Genomic DNA, 23,856 nt, shown 5'->3' with positions numbered 1-23,856 from the left:
GATCATGATGTGGAGTGATCATGTTGTTGATCACTGATATGTAGACTTGTAGTAGGTCAGTGACCCCATAGCTTAGAGCATTGTTTTTGGACTCTAGAGGCCATTTAGAGCCTCATTGATTATGTATTTTGTTGCAGATATGTATTGCACTCGATGCCATTTTGATATATTCACCTTTACATGGTATATAGATGAGCAAACCTTGCATATTTTGTTTCTATTGGCTTGGAATCATGGTTTTAAATCTCAAAAATAGTGTTTTTTCATTAAAAATTAATTATTTAATGTATTTTTTAAAACCGGTTCGTTTAGACCTGACCAGTCCTAGTTCGACCAGTTCTGGTTCGAAACCCAGTTCATTAGGTGGACCGGTCCAGTCACCAATTCCGGTTTTTAAAACATTGGTATATATAGATGATGTGACATTTCATTTTCTCCACCAAGCAAGAGCAAGTCTAAGAAAGGAGAAATCTAATTTTGGTGTTCATCCTTTCTTCATTTTTTATTTCTCTCTTGGCCGCACATGTGAGGAGACAACGTGAGTTTGACCAGTGTTGACTGGACTGTTTGAAGACTAATTAGTTTTACCTCAATTTTGACCGTAGTTGACCGAGGATTTCACCGCAAACTTGACCACATTCCGCATGTGTGGATTTGATCTCAGTCTACCCAGCTGCAGGGCTGCACGTGTGGGCTAACCACAAGGCCGAAGTTGACCACAGGAAGCAATTTGACCAAGTGTTATTTTTTTATTGTTGTGACTAGTTTTGACTAGTACTGACTTACTTAAGATTGACTAGGTTTGACTCATAATTTTGACTTGGATATTGGCACAAATTTCTAAACAAATTGGATTCGTAAAACTTTTTGAAGAACAATTTCTCCTAAACGAAAAATTGTTGGGTTTTCTCCCAAGGTTGGGTTTCAACTTTCATAGGTAAAAATATTCTCTCTATCATGCATGGTTGTATTTCTATGATCTTTACTATTTTCGTTGCATTTATTGTTGATATTTTCTTAAGTGTAATTGCTCAATGATATCAATGGCATGAGGAAAAATCACTAGGAAGTAATTATCTAGCAGAAAATAGCTTTATATTCATATTGTACATGTTATAGATAATTCAACATGGTATCATAGCTTTACTAAAAGAGCATCCATTGAAGTTAGGCTAAGAGACAAGTGTTCAACAGCGTGATTGATTTTTGGATCTCTTGTCAAAATGGCACCAAGTCTCAGAGTTGAAGATAAGTTAGATGGTGCCATCAACTTCAGATATTGGAAGACTAGGATACTCCTTATCTTGGAAGAGAATGAGCTTCAAGATCATGTGGAGAAATTTATTCCAAAGACAGGGGGAGCTAAGGAGAAAGCCAAGTATAACAAGAATGAAGCCAAGACTAAGAGAATCTTGGTAGATTCCATAATGAACCACTTGATCCCTCATGTTGTTGCATTGAAGATTGCCAAGAAAGTATATGATGCTATGGTAGGATTGTATGAGAGCAACAACACTAGCAGGAAGTTAACCTGAGAAATCGTCTTCGTAGTGTCATGATCACTAGATCAGATTCTATTGTCTCGTAACTTATCAGAGTCTCCCAAATCAGAGATGAGCATGTAGCCATTACAAATACCATTGATGATACAGAGCTTGTTAAAGTGACTCTCAATGGATTCCCTCCCCCATGGGAGCCATTTATTTAGGAAATTTGTGCGTGAGAAAAACTGCCCAAGTTTGATAAGCTATGGATTGATTGTGCCCAAGGGAAGACCAGATTGTTTTCTAGGAATAGCTTGCAAAATTCGTGGGATGAAGAAACTTGAGCCCTTCTAGCTCACACAAGGAAAGGGAAAGGAAGAAGGAACTTTGGAAAGTTTGATAAGAAGAATACAAGTAGAAGACCCGCTCTTGTTCAGGATCAGAAGAAGAAGGATATGTCAAAGGTCAAGTGCTTCATTTGTCATGATTTTGGACACTATGCCTCCTAGTGTCCTAAGAAGAAAAAGAAGGGAAAGCAGCATGCATCAACAACCAATCTTGATGCTGATGATGATGATGGGCATCCACCTCAGGCAAAGTAAAAGGAATTTTTCCTTTAGAAACTATTACCAATAATAGTGATGTTTGGTTTGTGGACAAGGCATATGACAGGCTTCTAAGACTCTCTTACAAATTTGTTAGAGAGGAAGTTGACAATTCCCTACAATCCTCAGATCAAGAGATAAGTACTTTATATTTTTTCTCCCTTGATTATTATTATTACTTTTATTTTTTAGTAAGCCTCTTGTCCTTGTATTTTGCTTGGTTATGATTTTTTTCTTTCTTTTCCATGGCCTCCTGAATGGGGAAAGGAAGAATAGATCCATTGTGGAGGCTACCAAGGCGATGATTCACACATCAGATGGCAACATACAAGCAAATTTTGTGGCAAGAGGGTTCTCCCAGAAAGAGGGAGTGGACTATAAGGAGATTTTTGCTCCAATCTCTAGATGGTCAGGTTCTTGTATGGCCTATGGGCTCGATCATAGACTCAACAGGAAGTGATTGATGTTCGAGAGGGAGGATTGCACAAATTGTTAGGACATCTAGGAGCATCCCAGATGAGAGGAAGAGGTTCCAGTTCCGAGGAAGTAGACAGTCAAGCAGAATTGAAGGAGTGGCCTTCCAAGAGAATGTCATGGGTTGAGATTGTCAGACAAGATGCTTAGAGACAAGAGGTCTCTAGGAACTGTATGCCTTCTATGAGGAGACCATGTTAGACAACAGAGTATGCTTCAGTGACAGAGGAAGCAGTGGTGGAAGAAGGGCTTGCTTACCTGACAAAGGGAGCAGCTTGGATTACTACAGAAGGATTTGCTTCAGTGTCAGAGGGAGTTGGCCTCGGAAGTTTGAGATGAAGGATGCTTCAATGTCAGAGGGAGTTGGCCTCAGAAGTTTGAGATGAAGGATCTTGGCTTGATACATTATTTCATGGGATTGGAGGAGTGGTTGAGACCTTATGAGATCCTCCTCGGACAAGAGAAGTACATTGTTCATATTTTGAGGGGATTCGGTATGATTGACTACAAGTCCATGGCTACCCCTATGGTGACCAATCTGAAGAAGCTGAGTGATTTTGCTTCAGATTCAAATTCGGTGGATCCCACAATGTACAAGCAATTGATCGGATCCTTGATGTACCTGGTTAACACCAAGCCTGATATTTGCTTTGGAGTAAACAACCTGAGAAAGTATATGGTTGAGCCGAGGCAAATACACTAGGTTGCAACAAAGCATGTGTTGAGGTACCTGTGTGGTACAGTTGAATATGGCTTGAGATATGTCTCAAGAAGTGAAGTGAGGTTGTAGGGCTATACTAATTCATATTGGGCCAGGAATGTAAAGGACAGAAAGAGCACCTCAAGGTGTTTCTTTAGCTTGGGATCAGATATGATATCCAAGTTTAGTAGGAAGCAAACTTCTGTCAAACTCAGTATAGTAGAATTAGGGTATATCATAGCCAGTGCCACAAGTCAAGATGCAGTGTGGCTTCGGAAGCTACTTACAAGGCTATTTGATCAGGTCAAAGCACATTGAGATCAAATATCACTTCATTTGAAACATGGTGCAAAGAGGAGCAATGAAGCTCTAGTACATATCCACAAACGAGCATATTGTTGACATTCTCACCAAGCCTCTATCGAGAGCAACGTTTGCATACTTCATAAATAAGCTTGATGTGACGTAGAATCTCTCCCTCATTAAGAGAGAGAGTTGATGTCTTTGTAGGATCGGGCATATCATCTCCAAAGAAGCCATGTTGATTTGGTTGGGTCATGTTGATTTGACCAGGGGAGATGGATACATTCACCTGAGTAGCTATGTTGATTTGGCTGGGTCATGATAATTTGACCTGGGGAGAATGGCCTAAGGCGGCTGCAGGATTGGAAAGATCTTCTCCTGAGAAGCCTTGAAGGAATTTAGTTAGGTCATGCTAATTTGACTAGAGGAGATTGATGTAATTCACCTGAGAAGCCATGAAGGACTTTGGTTGGGGCCATGCTGACTTTCACCTGAGAAGCCATGAAGTCCTTCCCCTCCATTGCCATCGATTCTCACTAATAGCTATGAATTGAAGGGTTGACCTTGGAAATGCCACCTCCCCTTGGGGGATGGAAACACCTAATAGACTAGACTACTTAGCCACCCCTACAAAGGTAGGGAACACTTTTTACGGGACTTGGTCTAGTTAAATATTTGAAGGTGATCCCGGTTTGAAGTATTAATATGCCCTTAATACTTAAGTATGGTCCACTTAGATGCATTGAGTTCTTAGTCTCTAATGAATGGTTGCTTTCAATTGAGTTTGAGATGGTTATGCTAGGTGGTTCAGAGCAGTTGAGACCTTGAGGGCACCCTGCTCGATATGATGCCCAAGCCATATTACACTCCCAGTGAGCATGATGATTTAGCAGATGCATGCTGCCCCTTTATAGCAAAGAAATGGGCACTTTCATATCTGAGCAATTGATGGATACCCTAAAGCACCCCCGAATGCTAGAATGTTAGGCCTCTCTTGCTTGGCGTGGAGGATTCTTGATGATGTACCAGTGGACCCAGCATGCCCCCAGGCTAGCCTTGACACTACTTGATGGGCATGCCTTGATCTACAAAGAACAGATGAGGATGGTCATCCCCCAAGAAGATCTAGGAGGGCTTGTTTCACCTGATGGAGCCTCAACGCTAGAGAGAGAGAGCACTATATTGTCTAGTTGGCACCCGTGAAGATGACGCAAGGCACACACAACTAGATTTTGGATGCATGGAGATGCTTTGGCTTGATTTGAAGACTTTTTCCTCAAATGGAGGATGATCATGATGTTTGGAGACCTTTGTAGCCCTTCTAGTGCATTGATGGAGCATTTTGAGCCCTAAAAGGGCATTACGTCATCCATTTTAAAGACTTACTGCTCAAATGTGTAGGCTTATATTGGCATATTCGTTTTTGTGCTAGTGGGTTGGCTTGCAACCCAGTTTTACTTAATGGCTATTCAAAAATCAAACTTGTGTAGGGACATTTATTCAATAATTAGAGGTGATAGACCTCATATAAATAGAGGATCACCTCTATCATTTGTTCATCATCGCATTTGTGGATTTTGATCTCTCTAGAAGAGACTTGACTTGCTTGTTGTACTTCGCTACTTGTGGAGATGTGATCTTATGTGGATTTTGGCTATTGGAGACTAGTTGTTGTGGTGGAAACATTGTTTTGGGATTGAAAGAAGGCATGTTCATGGACATATTCTGAGTACTCTATTGAATATCTTTCATGGTTTTCCATTTTCCTTATCTAAATGCATATGTTTATATGAAATTCTTGTTAATTATTGCATGCTTAATATTTTATCCTTGAACTCCCTAAAAAGCCTCCTAGAGAACCTTTTTCTAGTGAATTTCTCCTCTCATAAAATGATAGCTAGGGTTAGCAAGTAAAAACTGGGGTTTTCCCCCTTACTCCCTTCAATGATTTGACATTCCTATAGTTAAAATTCTTAAGAATCCATCACCCAAATAGGGAAAAGGCACTAGCACCTCTCTTGATGATCAAAACCTCTCAAAAATCATCTTTTACCTCTTTTTTTCCTCTTTTCAACCCTTCAAGGCAAGCCGCTAGGGTTAGGGCAAGGGTCGGATTCAACTAGGGCTTGCTCTAAGACAACATTGGAGCTATTTGGTTGGTTTCCACCTTGTTTGACCTTGCTAACTCAAAATCTAACCTTTCCCTTAGTGAATTTCCTAATTAGGTTTGGCATCATCAACCCTAGGTAATTTAGGTCTCTTTAAAACCCTAGTTCAACAAAAGGCTTCAAGTTAGGGCTACTTAAATGTTTGTCACTCCATTTATTGATCACATCTTTCCAACCAAACCTTTTCTCTGTGCTTGTATGCCTAGGTGTACCATTGTTGAGTTAAATCCTGAAACCCTAGGATCTAAGTGTTATTTCTTAGGCTTCTTCATAGGTACGTTGTTCCTTTATACAAAAGAATTATGCCTAGTTCCAAGTGAGAAGTACCTTGATCAAGTCTCTTAAGCATCACCTTGATCCCATCAACATAGAATACCTTTAGGTGATCTATAGCAAGAAGCCTCTCGTGTGGTGAAATTCCACTAAAGAGTGGGAGGCAGAATGTTGTGGTGATAGTGCCAACCACCTCGTTGTTGCATTGGGGTCTAGCCCTTGCATTGTGAGGCTTCTCACAAGGCCTACTAGATTTTGAGGCAACAACCCCAAGTTGTCCTTGACACTATGTGATGGGCATGCCTTGATCCAGAGCTCAAATAATGATGATCATCCCCGAGATGATTAGGGAGTGCTTGTATTACCTCATGGAGACCCAACACTAAGAGAAAGTACACCATGTTATCTAGATGGCACCCATGGAGATGACACAAAGCAACTGAGGCTAGCATTTGGACACATGGAGATGTTTTGAGGCATGATTTGAGGATCCATTTTCAATCATGGTTGATCATGATGGTTGGAGATGCATCTAGCCCTTGTATTACACTTTTGGAGCCTTATTAGCCCAAAAATGGCATTACGCCATGCTTAGATAAGGATTTCAGCTCAAACTTGTGGGAGAATAGTGGCATATTTTATTTTGTTGAGCTATTGGGTTGGCTTGTAAGACATTTACTTTATGTCTACTCAAAATCAAACTTGTTTAGGGGCTTTTAGTTGGATTAATGTTTGTGATAAACCTCCTATAAAAGTAGAATCACTCCATTCATTTGTTCATCATAACTTTTCTGGATTTCAATCTCCCTAGAGAGAGCTTAGCTTAGCCTTTGCTACTCACTGCTTGTGGAGGTGCGATCTTTTGTGGAGTTATTGCCATTGAAGACTAGTTTATGTATTAGAGATGTCTTTTTGGGATTGAAAGAAAGTAATTTCACGGAAAATTTGTGAGTATAATTGCAGTAATTTCACGGAAAATTTGTGAGTATAATTGCGTACCTTTTATGGTTTTACATGTGATGATCTAAGAGGATCTTAGGTCCGATCAGTTCGACAAGGAAGTCCAATTCATCTTCAGCTTCGTCAGCTTCGCCAGTGTTCTTCAGTTCTTCAGGGTGTTGGTTACCTCTTCATGGTGGATATACTCTAGGTCATCGTCATGGTTTTTGTTGATTATTGTCATAATGTGATGATATCATTGTAATGGGTTTTTTTTATTATGGTGATGTAAAAAGGTTTAAATCCTAAGCAAAGCTCTAAAACACTAAGTTTAAAAGCCTAAACTACACAATCCTAAGTCCTAGTGCAAAGGTTGTGATGAAAAACCTATGTTCTAAACCTAATGCAAAACCTATGTTATAAACGTAAGACCTAAACCTATCGGACTATGTATAAAACATATATTACAATCAATGCAAAACAATACAGTCCCTAACCGCGGGTCATCACTGCAGCGGGATCGCAGCAAGTGAACGCAGAGATAGTTAGGCAGTCTAATCACCGCAGTTTAGACCGCAGCGGAACTATTAGGTTGTAACCGTCAGAGGTTATGACATGTGAGCAGTCGGAGTTGGGGCGGATTGGGAAGCCGCATAGTCAGGAAAACCACAACCGCCACTGCAAACAGTTGTCATGTGAACAGGAGTCACCGCGCAGTTAGCCAGAACCGCCGGATTGTTCTACCAAGTGGCCACCAGGGGTTAGACCACCCGATCACATGCCAACAGTCAAGCTTTTCCGCGTTGTTTACAAAACATCGAAGTTATTGTTTTATCCGAAGTATATTTTTGGATTTTTGTTGCGGATTTGTTCTAATTTTAATGTACCCACCATGTGAACAAGAGTCACCGCGCAATTAGCCAGAACTGCCGGATTGTTCTACCAAGTGGCCACCAGGGGTTAGACCGCCCGATCACATGCCAACAGTCAAGCTTTTCCGCGTTGTTTACAAAACATTGAAATTATTGTTTTATCCGAAGTATATTTTTGGATTTTTGTTGCGGATTTGTTCTAATTTTAATGTACCCACCATGTGACTAGGTCATTAAGTGTCACAAAGTGACAAGACTATAACCCTCAACCTTTAATCAAGCACATACATGCCATCTTTAGCCATCAGGGCCTCAAATGCATCTAAAAGACTATAAATTCAACGTTTTGTTCATGGTGAAAGGAATTAGAGGTTTTGAAGACTTGTACTCAGATTTTAAGAGAGAGAGGCAGTTTTGTTTTCAATGTATCTTGGTCGTCCGGAGGCAAAATTAGGAACCGAGACAGACGTTGGAAAGCTAGGAGAGAGCTTTCTGTTGACAGAGACCAAAAGTGCCTGCGTGCACATTCAGTCTGGTGTTTTTGCTATGTAAAAGACCTCTTTCGATCAATCCTAATAAAGCGGACCCGGAGACGTAGTCCATTAGGGACGAACTCCGTAATCAATGTTTGTTGTCTTCTATCTCTATTTTTGCTACAAATTCACGTTTAACTATGTTTTTTAAGTTCTTGATTAAGTCTTCAATCAACTGCTTTCCTTCAGTCCTCCACATTCAGCACTTAACGATCAATTCATTGTTGGCAAATAATCAATTCTACTTCAGTTTTGTTTATGATCAATGTCAGATCATATAATTTGGTATCAGAGCAGGTTGTGTTTTGTAGAATTTTTGTCAGTGAATGTTAACCAGGTCAAGGTTGCGACGTGGAGAAGGAACACTTGAGGAGTTCGATCCAGAAATTGGAAAGCGAAAAGTCGCTCATAAATCAACATTGACAGTATCTAATGCAGGTGAAACTCCTGAAGTGAAGATGAGCGAGGAACAGTTTCAGCAAGTGTTTTTGAGCATGCAGCAGATGTTGGGAGAACTCTATGAAGATAAGAAGGCGAGAGATGCAGCTTCTTCTTCAAAGACATCGAAGAAGGACAAGGGAAAAGGCAAGGCTGATAAACCTCCTTCTCCTCCATCATCTCCATCATCATCTTCTTCTTCTTCTTCTTCCAGTTCAAATTCTGAAACAGAAAAGAAACCTAAGAAATCATCTCTTTTGAAACTTGATGTAAAATTTGAGCTACCTATTTATGATGGCGAAATGAATCCTGAAAAGTTAGATAACTGGATTAAGCAGTTAGAAGTGTATTGTCGTATTCAGAACATTTCTGATGAAAAAACAAAAATTCAATTAGCTACACTTAGAATGGGGGGAACATCTTTAATCTGGTGGGAAAGTAAAACTCAAATAGATGTAAAGCGGAAAGGTAAAGTCATCTCTTCATGGTCTAAATTTTTAAAAGCTCTCAGGAAACAATTCTATCCATTAGGATACATGCAGCAAGTTGTTATTGATTGGCAGCATTTGAGGCAAGGTAAAGGGCAAAATGTTCAGGAGTTTACTCAGGAGTTCAGGAAGAAAGCTTTGGTGCTTGGTATTCCATTGGATACACGTGAAACTTTATTAAAATACATTGGCAGTATACATTCATATTTACTGCATACACCATTGATGTTTAATCCTGATGACTTTGATGAAGTGTGTGTTCAAGCCATACATATTGAATCAAGTAGTAGACCGTTCAAGTTTTCACCGAAAACATCCAAGCAGTTGGAAATCAAGGATTCAAAAGACAGCAAGAGGAAGAGCAATTTGAAGGGAAAGAGATCAGCGACAGCTCAAAAGGAAAGTGAAAGACCTACTTGTACTCATTGCCAGAGGATCAGACATGATGAATCCAAATGTTGGAAACTTCACCCAGAAATCGAACCAAATAAGTTCCAGAAGAAGAAAGGTGGAAAAAAGGCTAATGCAGTGATCCAACAAGATTTGGGCTCCGACTCAGGTGATGAAGGGAAAATAACCGCAATGGTTTCGACAAGTAAAACTTCTGACACTGGTTCAAGTTCTAGTACTTCTTCACCTTCTTCAAACATAAATCATCTGAATCAAGATAAAAGGGTTGAATTATTTCATATAAGGATAACTTCTAAGCACAAGAAAATAGATACATTATTTGACAATGGATCACAGGAAAATTTAATATCTGAAGATTTAGTTAAGAAATTGGGTTTGGAGACACAGAATCATCCAAGACCATACCCATTAGGTTGGCTAAATAAAGAAACTCAGATTAATGTCACAAAGCAGTGTTGGTTAAAATTTGTCATCACAACTAATTACATTGATGAAGTGGATTTAGATGTGATTCCAGCAGACATATGTGGAGTAGTGCTAGGAAGTCCTTATCTCTATGATCGTGATGTAGTGTTTCATAGGAAAGAGCATAAATATCACCTTAAGAAAGATGGGATTGAATATATTGTCAGGGCACATAAACTCAAATCACACTTGGATTTAGTTTCAGTTAATCAGATGAAGCGATTAATAAGTTCAAGTAAGAAATATGTACTCATGGTTGTAAAAGAACAACATAAGGATCGACAGAATGATTTTCAAGTTGTGAGTCTCAGTTTAAAGATAGTTTGGTTAAAGTGGTAGAATCTTTTCCAGGTCTACTTAAAGAACCAAAACATCTTCCTCCTAAACAGGATATACAACATGAGATATCGTTGATGTTTGATGCCCCTCTTCCTATTATCGGAATGTATCACATGTCAGTTATAGAGAACGAAGAAATAAAGAAACAAATCCAAGAATTGATTGAAAAAGGTTTTATTCGACCCAGTTCATCTCCATGTGGCTCACCCATAATTTTGGTTCCTAAGAAAGACAGGACATGGAGAATGTGTGTCAACTTTAGGGCCTTAAACAAAATCACAATCAAAAACAGGTATCCTCTTCCCAGGATAGATGATTTACTTGATCAACTAAAAAATGTTGTTTATTTCACTAAGTTAGATTTGCGAAGTTGATATCATCAAATTCGCATTGCAGAAAATGACATCTGGAAAACTGCATTCAAAACTAGGCAGGGACTATTTGAATGGCTAGTAATGCCTTTTGGTTTGTGTAATGCTCCAGCAACTTTCATGCAAGTTATGAATGATGTATTCCGCCCATACATTGATAAAATTGTCATAATCTACTTAGATGGTATCCTGATTTTCAGTTCCAGTATGGAAGAACATGTTAGGCATGTTAAGCAGGTGTTTGAAGTGTTGCACAGGGAAAAATTGTATCTTAAACTTTCCAAATGTGAGTTTGGGAAAACTTGACTGAATTATCTTGGTTACATAGTTGGAGGTGGAATTTTGAAAATAGATCCAGCTAAAATCCATGTGATTGTTAAGTGGCCAAGACCACCGAATGTCACTGAAGTTAGAAGTTTTATAGGTGCAATTCAGTATTGGAGGAAATTTATTGCTCAGTTTTCTTTGATTGCATCACCGTTACATGCTTTAACAGGTTCTAAAGTTCCCTTTCAGTGGGGAGGAAAACAACAAAAATCTTTTGATACACTTAAGCAAAAAATTGTCATAGCACCAATCTTAGCTTTACCAGATCTTCAACAGCCATTTGAAATTGAAACAGATGCTAGTGGTTATGCAATGGGTGCAGTCTTACTTCAAATAGGGAAACCAATTTGTTTTCATTCAGAAACTTTTTCTAAGGCAGTAATGAATTATCCGACATATGATAAAGAACTGTTTCCTTTGGTTGTGTTATCACTCAGGTTTTCCCAGAAGTTGTAAGAAGGGGAAAGGAGGCCGAGGTAACAACAGACCAATCTTTTAGATACAGAATCTAGCCAATCTGTATCCAGAGAAGGCTCTCTATTTATAATTTAGCTTTGTTTTTAAAGGTATTAGGCTAGTTATGAAGTTCAAGGATTTTGTTTGAGTTTGGGTGGTGAGATTCAATAGAACAGAGAGGTAAGACAGAGTAGTTCAGTCCATTGGGCTGATGGAGTCAAAGAAGATGGCTTTCTGGATTTGGTTTCTTAACAGAGAATGGCTTCACAGAGCAAGGTAGTCAAACAGGGAACAAATGAAGACTTGAAACAGATGGAATGGGCTCAAATGGGTGAAGGGCAGTTAAGAATCCTTCAACCTATTGAAAGACGGAAAATGGATGATCACTGATAAGGAGTAGTTAAGTATTCTTTAACAAATAATCAGCATGAAAGAATCAGAAAACAGGAGCAATTAAGAGTTCACTGCTTATCCTAATTCTAAAGAAAACATAGAGAAAAATAATGACTGAAAACAGAGTGCAATCAAGCAAATTCTAAAATTAATCTTTTCTTTATCATTCAGATTATGAAACACAGATGATATAATAAACAAGAAAACTTTAAAACACAAAATATAGAAGACATATTGATCCAGTGGTTGATTCAAGAAATCTGTGACAAGTCCTCTGCTTCAATTCTTCATCCAGTAGGCTATGCAACAGTTGATTCCAACAGCTTTGTATTCCAAAAATCAATATTACAGCAAAGTCTAGAAAATCCACCCCCAATACTCCAATGGAGGGGGTATTTATGCTCAGAATTGGAAAACAAATATCTCATAACAACTGTGAGATAATATCTAGGTTTAACAAAAAATAGTTTACAAGAAAAATGGAAACAGCTAGTCTCCTTCAATAACTCTGCGCTGGCTGCCTGTCTTAACTGATACTCTTTAATTATGCTCTGCCACTTTTTAATGCTGGTCTGCCACACTTTAATGCTGATCTGATACTCTTTAATGCTGATCTGATACTCTTTAATTCTGATCTGCTGCTTTTTAATTCTGCTCTGACACTCTTTAATTCTGATCTACTGCTCTTTAATTTTGCTCTGACACTCTTTGACTGTGATCTTTGTTCATCTCTATCCGGTATTTAGCCCAAAATCTCCCTTTTTCCCACGGTAACTGCGCAGTAGGATGAATACCTGTTGTTGGGACATTGGAGGTTGTTCTGCGCCTTCTAATTCATAACTTTCAGATCTTTCTGTGGAGATTGCTGAGAAGTCCTGGCAATCGGCGCACCAATTCATGGCTTCTGAGATAGCTGAAAAGGTACCTGTAATTGAGGAGGAAAACCGTACACTGGAGGGTCGGTTGACAGGGGGAGGAGCTCGTCGTTGTAGCCTTTTTTGGTCAGGTAGCGACTGAAACTGGAGCAGATAGTTTTTTGCACGAGAGCGTGATATGCAGAAAAATATAGCAAAAATGACAATTTACCCTTTTATTTGACAAAATGAAGTTTTGGCGGGATTTTTTTGATTTGATGGGTGGATGACGTAAGCAGTACGGATGACGTCAGTAGGAGTACGAGGGAAGATGATGTGGCAGATGACGTGGCAGGGGACATCAGCGGTGGGTCAGATGACGTCAGCGGATGATGTCAGCGGAGGGCGGAAAGCGATTTTGCTTGCACCGCTTTCGGGGTCAAGTGGTATTGGGCCGAAGGCGAGCAAGCAGTTTAAACGGGTGACACGTGGCAGAGGTACTGGCGCAAAACCATCGATCCCCTGCAGGTTAAAGCGCGGTCAAAATGGGGGTCGCGATATTGATTGTCGACCGTTGGATGGATAGTCGGAGATCAGACGGTTGACGGGAAGTGAACTTGGTGGAACGTTATGCTGCGAGGCCGAAACAATAAATAATGTTTTTAATTGTATTGGGGTTGGTTTAAATGGTCGGGGTAACGGTTTTTTAATCAACCAAAATGGTTGACTAACCCATTTCACGGGGGGAGGTTCTTAACAAGTTCCAGATAAACTTATTAATCCATGTTTATATAGTGACTATGGTCGTATGCGACCGGGGCGGGGATATATATTTTTTGGGGTTTTCTAATGTATTTACATAATACGGGGAAGGGTATATTGTAAAGGAATTATATAATAAGCATTAAAAGTTAATATGACAATGAATTGAAAATAAGCGCTAAGTTAAAAACAATTGGCTTTTGTAGTTAAACTTAGGCTTAGGATGAAAAAAAGGGGTTTTGAGGTGACTTTATATATTTTCCCAAGTAAAGTAGGGATTTACTTAAGGAAATGAGTTTATGAAATGAAATGAATGGTTTTTTAGTGATATTAAGAACAGATTCTTAACATTTTAGGGGGTAAATTAGTAAATGATTTAGGGAGAAGTATGAAGGGGAGTTAGTTATTCAACCTTACCTCGCCTAAGCTGCATCAAGAATAATTTCTGCCTTGCACTTGTGATAGAAGTGAAAGTTAACACATCTTTGAAACATTATCCATCATAACTATCATTCTGCAACACCAACTACCTATCCTGCCTACTTTAGCCTAGCATTTTTTTCTTCTTTCTTCGGGTGCACTTAGACTGGCAAACCCTCGTCAACTTTTCTTTTCTTTGCATGGCAAGCCTACCTAAGTCTGCACTTATTACATCCAAGGACTCAGATTTAACTGTTGAGCTCCTTTTTATTTACTCTACCTATCTACTTATCTGCCAAGATTAAACAGTTTGGTCAGATTTTATTCTCTATCTCTAAAACAGGAAATTCAAATATGAACCAGCCAAGATTAAGCTGTTTGGCCATTCATCAATTGTGGCATAAATTAACAAGCTGCACACAATGCTTATTACAGAAAAATGAAAAAGTAGTGGCATTTTGGACTTGCACACTTTCCTAGTCTTTCTTTATTTGGGGTTCACTTCTTTCACTTTTTTGACCATTTTATTCTTTTTACCCTTTGATTTTTCTTTTAGGGCATACCCTCTTTACATTTTTTACATATTTTGATTTGTTGATAATATGGAAAACCTTTGCAACAAGTAAAGGGATGAACATATTACAGAGCTCATCAAGTCAATCATGAAATATGACACCTATTGGAATAGGAGCATAACAATGGCTCCACTTGGGGATGGCTTTCCCTGGTGGAAAGTCAAGAACAGCAGGTCAGATGGCCTTCTGAATAACTTAGACTGTGTTCTAAAATCTCCTTCAGCTAGTTGCTTTATTGTATATATGACAGTAAGGTTTCTGGGGCTTAGGGCCTTCACTTCGGGCTTCAACTCCAACAAGTTACTGTCCAATCAACACTTAAACATTTATTCTTCCTCCTTGAATCCTACTTGAGCACCTTGTCACTTGGGTAGGAACTTTTAGCCTTGGTCTTTTTATCAAAATCTTCTTAACCTTCTCCTGCACAACTTGAGATCTGACCTGAAACCAAAAGGTGCTGCAACCTTCAAACCAAATTAGTAAATCATCAAGATCTTAGGGCCTTTTGATTGGATTCAAATATTTAAGGATTTATTTCATAATCTACTAAAACTGAATTAAATCAAACTGAAATCCTACCTACTTACTCTAATCAGCTTTTTGACTGTTGGTTAGGTAAAATGAAACAACCAATGCAACCACTTAAGCATTATATACATTAGTGACCTTTATTGCTTGTGCTTGTTAGTGTTTAAAATTGAGATCTTGCAATCAAATATAGCTTTGTTAACCTTTGAGAAGATAAGGAAATTCCTGATCTCCTTTGCTGAATCTAGAAACTGTACAAAAGGATCTTGTAAAATATATACACTATTCTTGAGCTAATTCAAACAACTATATAAATGTTCTGGATAGCCTACCTGCCATGAAATTGAAATATCACTTTTACCTTTATCACCCTGCATGTTTTCAACTGTTCTTTGTGATGATATTTCTACTGATTGTAATGTCTGTCTTGTAAAACCATTATCATCTTGATTTTGACCCTCATAGTCTGTTAATGGAGAAAAATTATGATTACTTTCATCATCCAACCTGTCAGCTATTGGATCATAAAGAACTTGGAAGGATTGTTGCAACTTATTACATATAGGTTCAAATGGAACTTCATAGATTTCTACAAGCTACTCCTCCTTTTCTTTAAAAATTTTACATGATTCAAAACAAAGAGGTAAAGAAGTTTCACTTATTTCCAAATTTTCTGCATTTTCTTCCTTACTTTCATAGCTGAAATGAACAAGCTGATCACTATTCTCAAGTTGGTGAAACGGGATGTCCTTATTCCCCAAACTAGCCTCTATTTGCTCTATACAGTTAGTTTGGATTTGAAGAACATAATTATCATCATACTGATCATATTTGGGCAAATCATCAAAAGAAGCAATGTCATCAAACACACACATTAGATCAAGAGCTTTCTCCTCCACATATTGCTTTATAAATCTATCTTCTGATCTATGGTAGTTGGAATTAGCAGAAATTTGTTCATGATTCTTAATCTCTTCTTGCACTGATGGCTGCAATATATTGGCCAAAGGATAATGGTAATCCTGCCATATAAGATCTTCTGGATGATTGGTATCAGGAAAACAAACCTCATTCCAAACTGCTACTTGATTTAAGTGATTGGCCAATCGTTTCTCCTCTTTATTCTCCACTGTATCCAAGTACTCTAAATACTCTTCATCTTCCCCAAATATAACAACCTTATCACATACAACAAGAAAATCCTCGTCATTGTCTTTGTCATATAGAAGCTTGCAAGGGAGTTGCAAACTCTCATTATTTTTAGATGAAAGATGATGATCTATCAAAGTATGTTGTCTCATTTCATTTGCATGCAAGGAAAGAAAATTTGTGACATGGTTTTCATCAAATAATTTTGACTGTTCTTTAATCTCTGAAGAAACCACCATTTGTTGAAGATTGGCTTGTGGTTCAATATTTTTAAGCTCTATTGCCTCTACCTCCAGATCTCTGGATTGTTGTTGCTTTTCATTATTATTTCCTACTTGAGCAATTTCAGGGAACTGCATTTCTTCTTTATTCTGATTAGTTTGTAGTGCTGCAAGATTTCTTTCCTGTGGGGAAACTTCATGGGTTTCTGAACAACATACATCATCTTTTTCTTTCTGAGGGGAAGATAATTAGAGCAAGGCTTCCACTTTTTGAAAAGGCTTTTTTTCTAAGACCTCTAATATTTCATGATCCATGAACTGATTATCATCATCATCATAGTAATTTTCAAGATATTGAATAAAACTTTCAAAATTGTCACAGCAGTCTTGAATTAGCAGTGGAGATGAATATCTTTTCTTGTATTTTTCATGAAATGTAACATGAAACTGCTTTAAAGAACATATGCTAGAGGCAGGTAAATTTTCATACCAAGATCTAGCTTTTTCTTCTAAAGTTATCATAAATATTTTCATAAGACAATCTTCATGGAATTTGACTTTAAACTTTCGAATGTGCATATGAAATTTTAATAAATGTAAAGCAGCATCATCTCCTATTTCATCTTTAAACAATGGAAGATTTCTTGACCAATCAAATTTGGGCAAAGGGTTTGGAAAACCTGGAATTTTTGACCTGTCCAAAGGAGCATACATGCGTTGATTTTTTAAATTCATCTTGAAGACACTTAATGCTAAAATTGGGTCACCACAGGTTCTCAACAACTCTGGATTCTTTTAGTAGTGGAGTCTTGAGTATTTGAGGCTTCTTGATTGGAAAGTGATCATCATAAGTTTCAAAAGGATGATATCTATTTACAATTTTCAAAAGAAAATACTCAAAAATTAATAAAAAAAATTCTAAAATACAATATACATTGGAAAACTCTATCAATTTAGAAAGAACATAAGGTCTTGGATAACAATCTAAGTTAAAAGCCTGATCTTTTTGTATTGTTCTTTCAGGTTCGTCCCTCCAGTGGAGTCTTAGTTGTGAAATTGATGTGGAGTCGCCAGGTGGATGATTTTTAACCTTTGTGTGTCTGATCCCTGTCCACCATCACAGATCAGATCTAAACCTGTAAAACAGTTCTGAGGAAAAGGTTTAGTTCTCCAGGAAACCAAATTTTGAGTATTTTATGATTATTTCGATTTTTTATGACTTTTCAAAACAACTTCTATGATTTCTTTAAGAGGCTTTAGATATGAGATTTAAACTTTCTTAAAGACTTTATTTGACAAGAGGAACTGATCAAGTATTTGAAACCAACTGTCCAATCTATAAGCTAGACCGGAGATAGACTGAAGTAGCATTCATTTACTTCTGCAATTGCAAAGCAAAAGCATTTCAAAGGCTACCTGGCTAACTTCAGGCTCCATCTGTAGCTTATACAGAAAATAGTAGTAACAAACAAATTATTCAGCTCCCCAATGGAGTCGCCATTGATGTTATCACTCAGGTTTTCCCAGAAGTTGTAAGAAGGGGAAAGGAGGCTGAGGTAACCACAGACCAATCTTTTAGATACAGAATCTAGCCAATCTGTATCCAGAGAGGGCTCTCTCTTTATGATTTAGCTTTGTTTTTAAAGGTATTAGGCTAGTTATGAAGTTCAAGAGTTTTGTTTGAGTTTGGGTGGTGAGATTCAATAGAACAGAGAGGTAAGACAGAGTAGTTCAGTCCATTGGGCTGATGGAGTCAAAGAAGATGGCTTTCTGGATTTGGTTTCTTAACAAAGGATGGCTTCACAGAGCAAGGTAGTCAAACAGAGAACAAATGAAGACTTGACACAGATAGAATGGGCTCAAATGGGTGAAGGGCAGTTAAGAATCCTTCAACCTATTGAAAGAGGGAAAATGGATGATTACTGATAAGGAGCAGTTAAGTATTCTTTAACAAATAATCAACATGAAAGAATCAGGAAATAGGAGCAATTAAGAGTTCACTGCTTATCCTAATTCTGAAGAAAACATAGAGAAAAATAATGACTGAAAACAGAGTGCAATCAAGCAAATTCTAAAATTAATCTTTTCTTTATCATTCAGATTATGAAACACGGATGATATAATAAACAAGAAAACTTTAAAACACAAAATATAGAGGACTTATTGATCCAGTGGTTGATTCAAGAAATCTGTGACAAGTCCTCTGCTTCAATTCTTCATCCAGTAGGCTATGCAACAGTGGATTCCAACAGCTTTGTATTCCAAAAATCAATATTACAGCAAAGTCTAGAAAATCCACCCCCAATACTCCAATGGAGGGGGTATTTATGCTCAGAATTGTAAAACAAATATCTCATAACAACTATGAGATAATATCTAGGTTTAACAAAAAATAGTTTACAAGAAAAATGGAAACAGCTAGTCTCCTTCAATAACTCTGCGCTGGCTGCCTGTCTTAACTGATACTCTTTAATTATGATCTGCCACCTTTTAATGCTGGTCTGCCACACTTTAATGCTGATCTGATACTCTTTAATGCTGATCTGATACTCTTTAATTCTGATCTGATGCTCTTTAATTCTGCTCTGACACTCTTTAATACTAATCTGCTGCTCTTTAATTCTTCTCTGACACTCTTTGACTGTGATCTTTGTTCATCTATGTCCGGTATTTAGCCCAAAATCTCCCTTTTTCCCACGGTAACCACGCAGTAGGATGAATCCCTGTTGTTGGGACATTGGAGGTTGTTCTGCGCCTTCTAATTCATAACTTTCAGATCTTTCTGTGGAGATTGCTGAGAAGTCCTGGCAATCAACGCACCAATTCATGGCTTCTGAGATAGCTGAAAAGGTACCTGTAATTGAGGAGGAAAACCGTACACTGGAGGGTCGGTTGACAGGCGGAGGAGCTCGTCGCTGTAGCCTTTTCTGGTCAAGTAGCGACTGAAACTGGAGCAGATAGTTGTTTGCACGAGAGCGCGATATGCAGAAAAATATAGCAAAATGACAATTTACCCATTTATTTGACAAAATGAAGTTTTGGCGGGATTTTTTTGATTTGATGGGTGGATGACGTAAGCAGTACGGATGATGTCAGCAGGAGTATAGGGGCAGATGACGTGGCAGGTGACATCAGCGGAGGGCGGTAAGCGGTTTTGCCCGCACTGCTTTCAGGGTCAAGCGGTATTGGGCCGGAGGTGAGCGAGCAGTTTAAACGAGCAACACGTGGCAGAGGTACGGGAGCAAAACCGCAATTCCCCGCGGGTTAAAGCGCGGTCAAAATGGGGGTCGCGATATTGATTGCCGACCGTTGGATGGATAGTCGGAGATCGGACGGCTGACGAGAAGTGAACTTGGCGGAACGTTATGCTGCAGGGCCGAAACAAATAAATAATGTTTTTAATTGTATCGGGGTTGGTTTAAATGGTCGGGGTAACGGTTTTTTAATCAACCCAAATGGTTGACTAACCCATTGCGCGCGAGGAGGTTCTTAACAAGTTCCAGATAAACTTATTAATCCACGTTTATATAGTGACTATGGTCGTATGCCACTGGGGCGGGGATATATATTTTTGGGGGTTTTTTAATGTATTTACATAATACGAGGAAGGGTATATTGTAAAGGAATTATATAATAAGCGTTAAAAGTTAATATGACAATGAATTGAAAATAAGCGCTAAGTTAAAAACAATTGGCTTTTGTAGTTAAACTTAGGCTTAGGATGAAAAAAAGGGGTTTTGAGGTGACCTTATATATTTTCCCAAGTAAAGTAGGGATTTACTTAAGGAAATGAGTTTATGAAATGAAATGAATGGTTTTTTAGTGATATTAAGAACAGATTCTTAATATTTTAGGGGGGAAATTAGTAAATGATTTAGGGAGAAGTATGAAGGGGAGTTAGTTATTCAACCTTGCCTCACCTGAGCTGCATCAAGAATAATGTATGCCTTGCACTTGTGATAGAAGTTAAAGTTAACACATTTTTTAAACATTATCCATCACAAGTATCATTCTACAACACCAACTACCTACCCTGCCTACTTTAGCCTAGCATTTTTTTCTTCTTTCTTCGGGTGCACTTAGACTAGCAAACCCTCATCAACTTTTCTTTTCTTTGCATGGCAAGCCTACCTAAGTCTGCACTTATTACATCGAAGGGCTCAGATTTAACTGTTGAGCTCCTTTTTATTTACTCTACCTATCTACTTATCTGCCAAGATTAAACAGTTTGGTCAGATTTTATTTTCTATCTCTAAAACAGGAAATTCAAATATGAACTAGCCAAGATTAAGCTGTTTGGCCACTCATCAATTGTGGCATAAATTAACACGCTGCACACAATGCTTATTACAGAAAATGAAAAAGTAGTGGCATTTTGGACTTGCACACTTTCCTGGTCTTTCTTTATTTGAGGTTCACTTCTTTCACTTTTTTGACCATTTTATTCTTTTTACCCTTTGATTTTTCTTTTAGGGCATACCCTCTTTACATTTTTTACATTTTTTGATTTGTTGATAATATGGAAAACCTTTGCAACAAGGAAAGGGTGAACATATTACAGAGCTCATAAAGTCAATCATGAAATATGGCACCTATTGGTATAGGAGCATAACAGGTTGAAAGTGTTAAGAAATAGAAACATTATTTAATGGGTAAGGAAATAGTGATTCACACAGATCATCAGCCGCTTCAGCACCTTCAGTCTCAAAATAAGTTGCAACAATCTCATCATTACAGATGGATGGGATTTCTTCAACAATTTCACTTAGTAATTAAGTACAAGAAAGGTGTAACAAACAAAGTAGTTGATATGTTGTCTAGACCATCTTTGAACGCTTCAATAGTGCTGCAGAATAGTTCTTTAAAACATGAAAGTTATATAGAACAATATAGTACACATTTTGATCTCAAAGATATTTATGAATCACTAACTCATGGTGCTCAGGTGGAAGAAGTCAATTATCATATTCATTACAGGTTGTTATATCATCTGGGTAAGTGGTGCATACCACAGACAAAAATGGCGCATGTTATTCACGAAGCACATTCTTCTCGCATTTCAAGACATTTTGGAGTAAGCAAAACAATGGCACAAATTCAAAGGTATTGTTACTGGCCTCGCATGTATGAAATAGTTTTTAAATACATTAAAGGATGTGTGATGTGTTCGACCAGCAAGCCAAGCAATCGAAAGATCAGTTTGTACATGCCACTTCCAGTTCCTTTGTGACCATGGGATAGCATTTCCATGGATTTTGTTGGAGGACTTCCTATGTCCAGGAGAGGGCATGATTACATGTATGTTGTGGTTGATAGATTCAGCAAGATGTGCATTCTTGTTCCATGCAAAAAGCAAGTGACTGCTGAACAGACTACAAAGATGTTCTTCGAACAGGTATGGGTTCATTTTGGGTTACCTACTTCCATTATTCTGATTGAGACACTCATTTTGTAGGAGAGTTTTGGTCCACTTTGTGGGGACTCATGGACACAAAGCTGAAGAAGAGCACAGCTTTTCATCCACAAACCAACGGATAGACAGAAGTGGTGAATAGGACAGTCATACATATTCTCTGAGGTTACTGCAGTAAACATCCTAAGTTGTGGGATGAATCTTTACCTTATGTGCAGCATGCTTACAATCGAGCCTTACATTCTTTGACTAATCAATCGCCATTTGAAACATGTTTTGGGTATCTACCAAAGTCACTGATGGATTTCATGTTCGGTGAAGAGGATAAAGTGGGTGAACATGATGATGCAAACAAAGCAGTTAAGTTCATTCAATGGATACAGCAGATACATGAAGCAGTGCAGGATCAGTTAGAGAAGAGTCAGGCCAAGTACAAAATGTGCCATGACAAGCATCAAGTCGATCATCATTTTCAGGTCGGCGATCAGGTATGGTTGTATATCAGTAAAGACAGGTTGAAAGGAGAAGGTAAGAAACTAAAACCCATCAGGTATGGTCCTTTCAAGATTGTGGAAAAGATTGGAAATAATGCATTTTGATTAGATTTACCTCCTTACATGCGTATTTACTCAGTTGTAAATGTAGAAAATCTGAAGTTGTATGAACCTCCGATGATCATGGATCCCGAGGAAGATACACAAATTCCGACTATTGATGATTTGGCACCTGAGTATATGAATGAGTTGCAGGAAGATACCATCTTGGACAGGAAGGTTCGATCTTCAAGGCATGGAGATGTTGAATATCTTCGAGTGAGACTCAAGGGCATGAATCTAAGCAAGGCAAGGTGGATGGATATCGGAAGAGGGAGGGAACTGTACCCTCACCTGATATCTGCTTAAATCAAACTTTTGTGGCCCAAAAGCTTTCAAGTGGAGAGGATTGATCCAGAAGGATCTTAGGTCAGATCAGTTCGACAACATCTCCAGCTTCGTCAGCTTCGCTAGTGTTCTTCAGTTCTTCAGGGTGTTGGTTGCCCCTTCATGTTGGATATGGTCCAGGTCGTCATCATGGTTTTTGTTGATTATTGTTGTAATGTGACGATATCATTGTAATGGTTTTTTTTATTATGGCGATGTAAAAAGGTTTAAATCCTAAGATAAGGTCCAAAAACCTAAGTTTAAAAGCCTAAACTACACAATCCTAAGTCCTAGTGCAAAGGTTGTGATGAAAAACCTATGTGCTAAACCTAATGCAAAACCTATGTTAGAAACCTAAGACCTAAACCTATCGGACTATGTAAAAAACATATATTACAAACAATGCAAAATAATACAGTCCCTTACCACGGGTCATAACCACAACAGGACCATAGCAATTGAACGCAGAGGTAACTGGGCAGTCTAGTCACCGCAGTTTAGACCGCAGCAGAACGATCAAGTTCTAACCGTCAGAAGTTATGACATGTGAGCAGTCAGAGTTGGGGCAGTTTGGGAAGCCGCGCAGTGAGGAAAACCGCAACCGCCACTGCAAACAGTTGTCATGTGAACAGGAGTCACCATGCAGTTAGCCGGAACCGCCGCATTGTTCTACTAGGTGGCCACCGAGGGTTAGACCGCCCGGTCACATGCCAACATTCAAGCTTTTCCGCATTGTTAACAAACCGGCGGAGATATTGTTTTATCCAAAGTATATTTTTGGGTTTTTGTTGCGGATTTGTTCTATTTTTAATGTACCCACCATGTCACTAGGTCATTAAGTGTCACAAAGTGACAAGACCGTAACCCTCAACCTTTAATGAAGCACATACATGCCATCTTTAGCCATCAGGGCCTCGAATGCGTCTAAAAGACTATAAATTCAACCTTTTGTTCATGGTGAAAGGAATTAGAGTT

General features: G+C 38.4%; 1 protein-coding gene across 10 annotated transcripts in view; it reads right to left on the bottom strand.

The window, feature by feature from the left end:
* LOC149150458 (uncharacterized) overlaps nucleotides 1-23,856 on the bottom strand; it is a 405,388-nt gene that overhangs the window by 81,954 nt on the left and 299,578 nt on the right. For 5 of the 10 annotated variants that reach the window (XM_089440913.1, XM_089440910.1, XM_089440911.1 and 2 more), the window contains one exon: nucleotides 16,246-16,356. The exons of the other annotated variants lie outside the window; for them this stretch is intronic. In XM_089440913.1, coding sequence (XP_089297039.1) covers nucleotides 16,246-16,356 — 111 coding nt within the window. The remainder of the gene's footprint in view (nucleotides 1-16,245; nucleotides 16,357-23,856) is intronic. 10 annotated transcript variants of the gene reach the window in all.

The sequence above is a fragment of the Pinus tabuliformis genome, chromosome 9, assembly GCF_031772625.1.
Source record: "Pinus tabuliformis cultivar Carrire ecotype Pingquan chromosome 9, CPIR1, whole genome shotgun sequence".
Lineage (NCBI taxonomy): Eukaryota > Viridiplantae > Streptophyta > Pinopsida > Pinales > Pinaceae > Pinus > Pinus tabuliformis.
The sequence above is the reverse complement of the archived record's forward strand: the minus strand, read 5'-3'. Positions and strand labels throughout refer to the sequence as shown.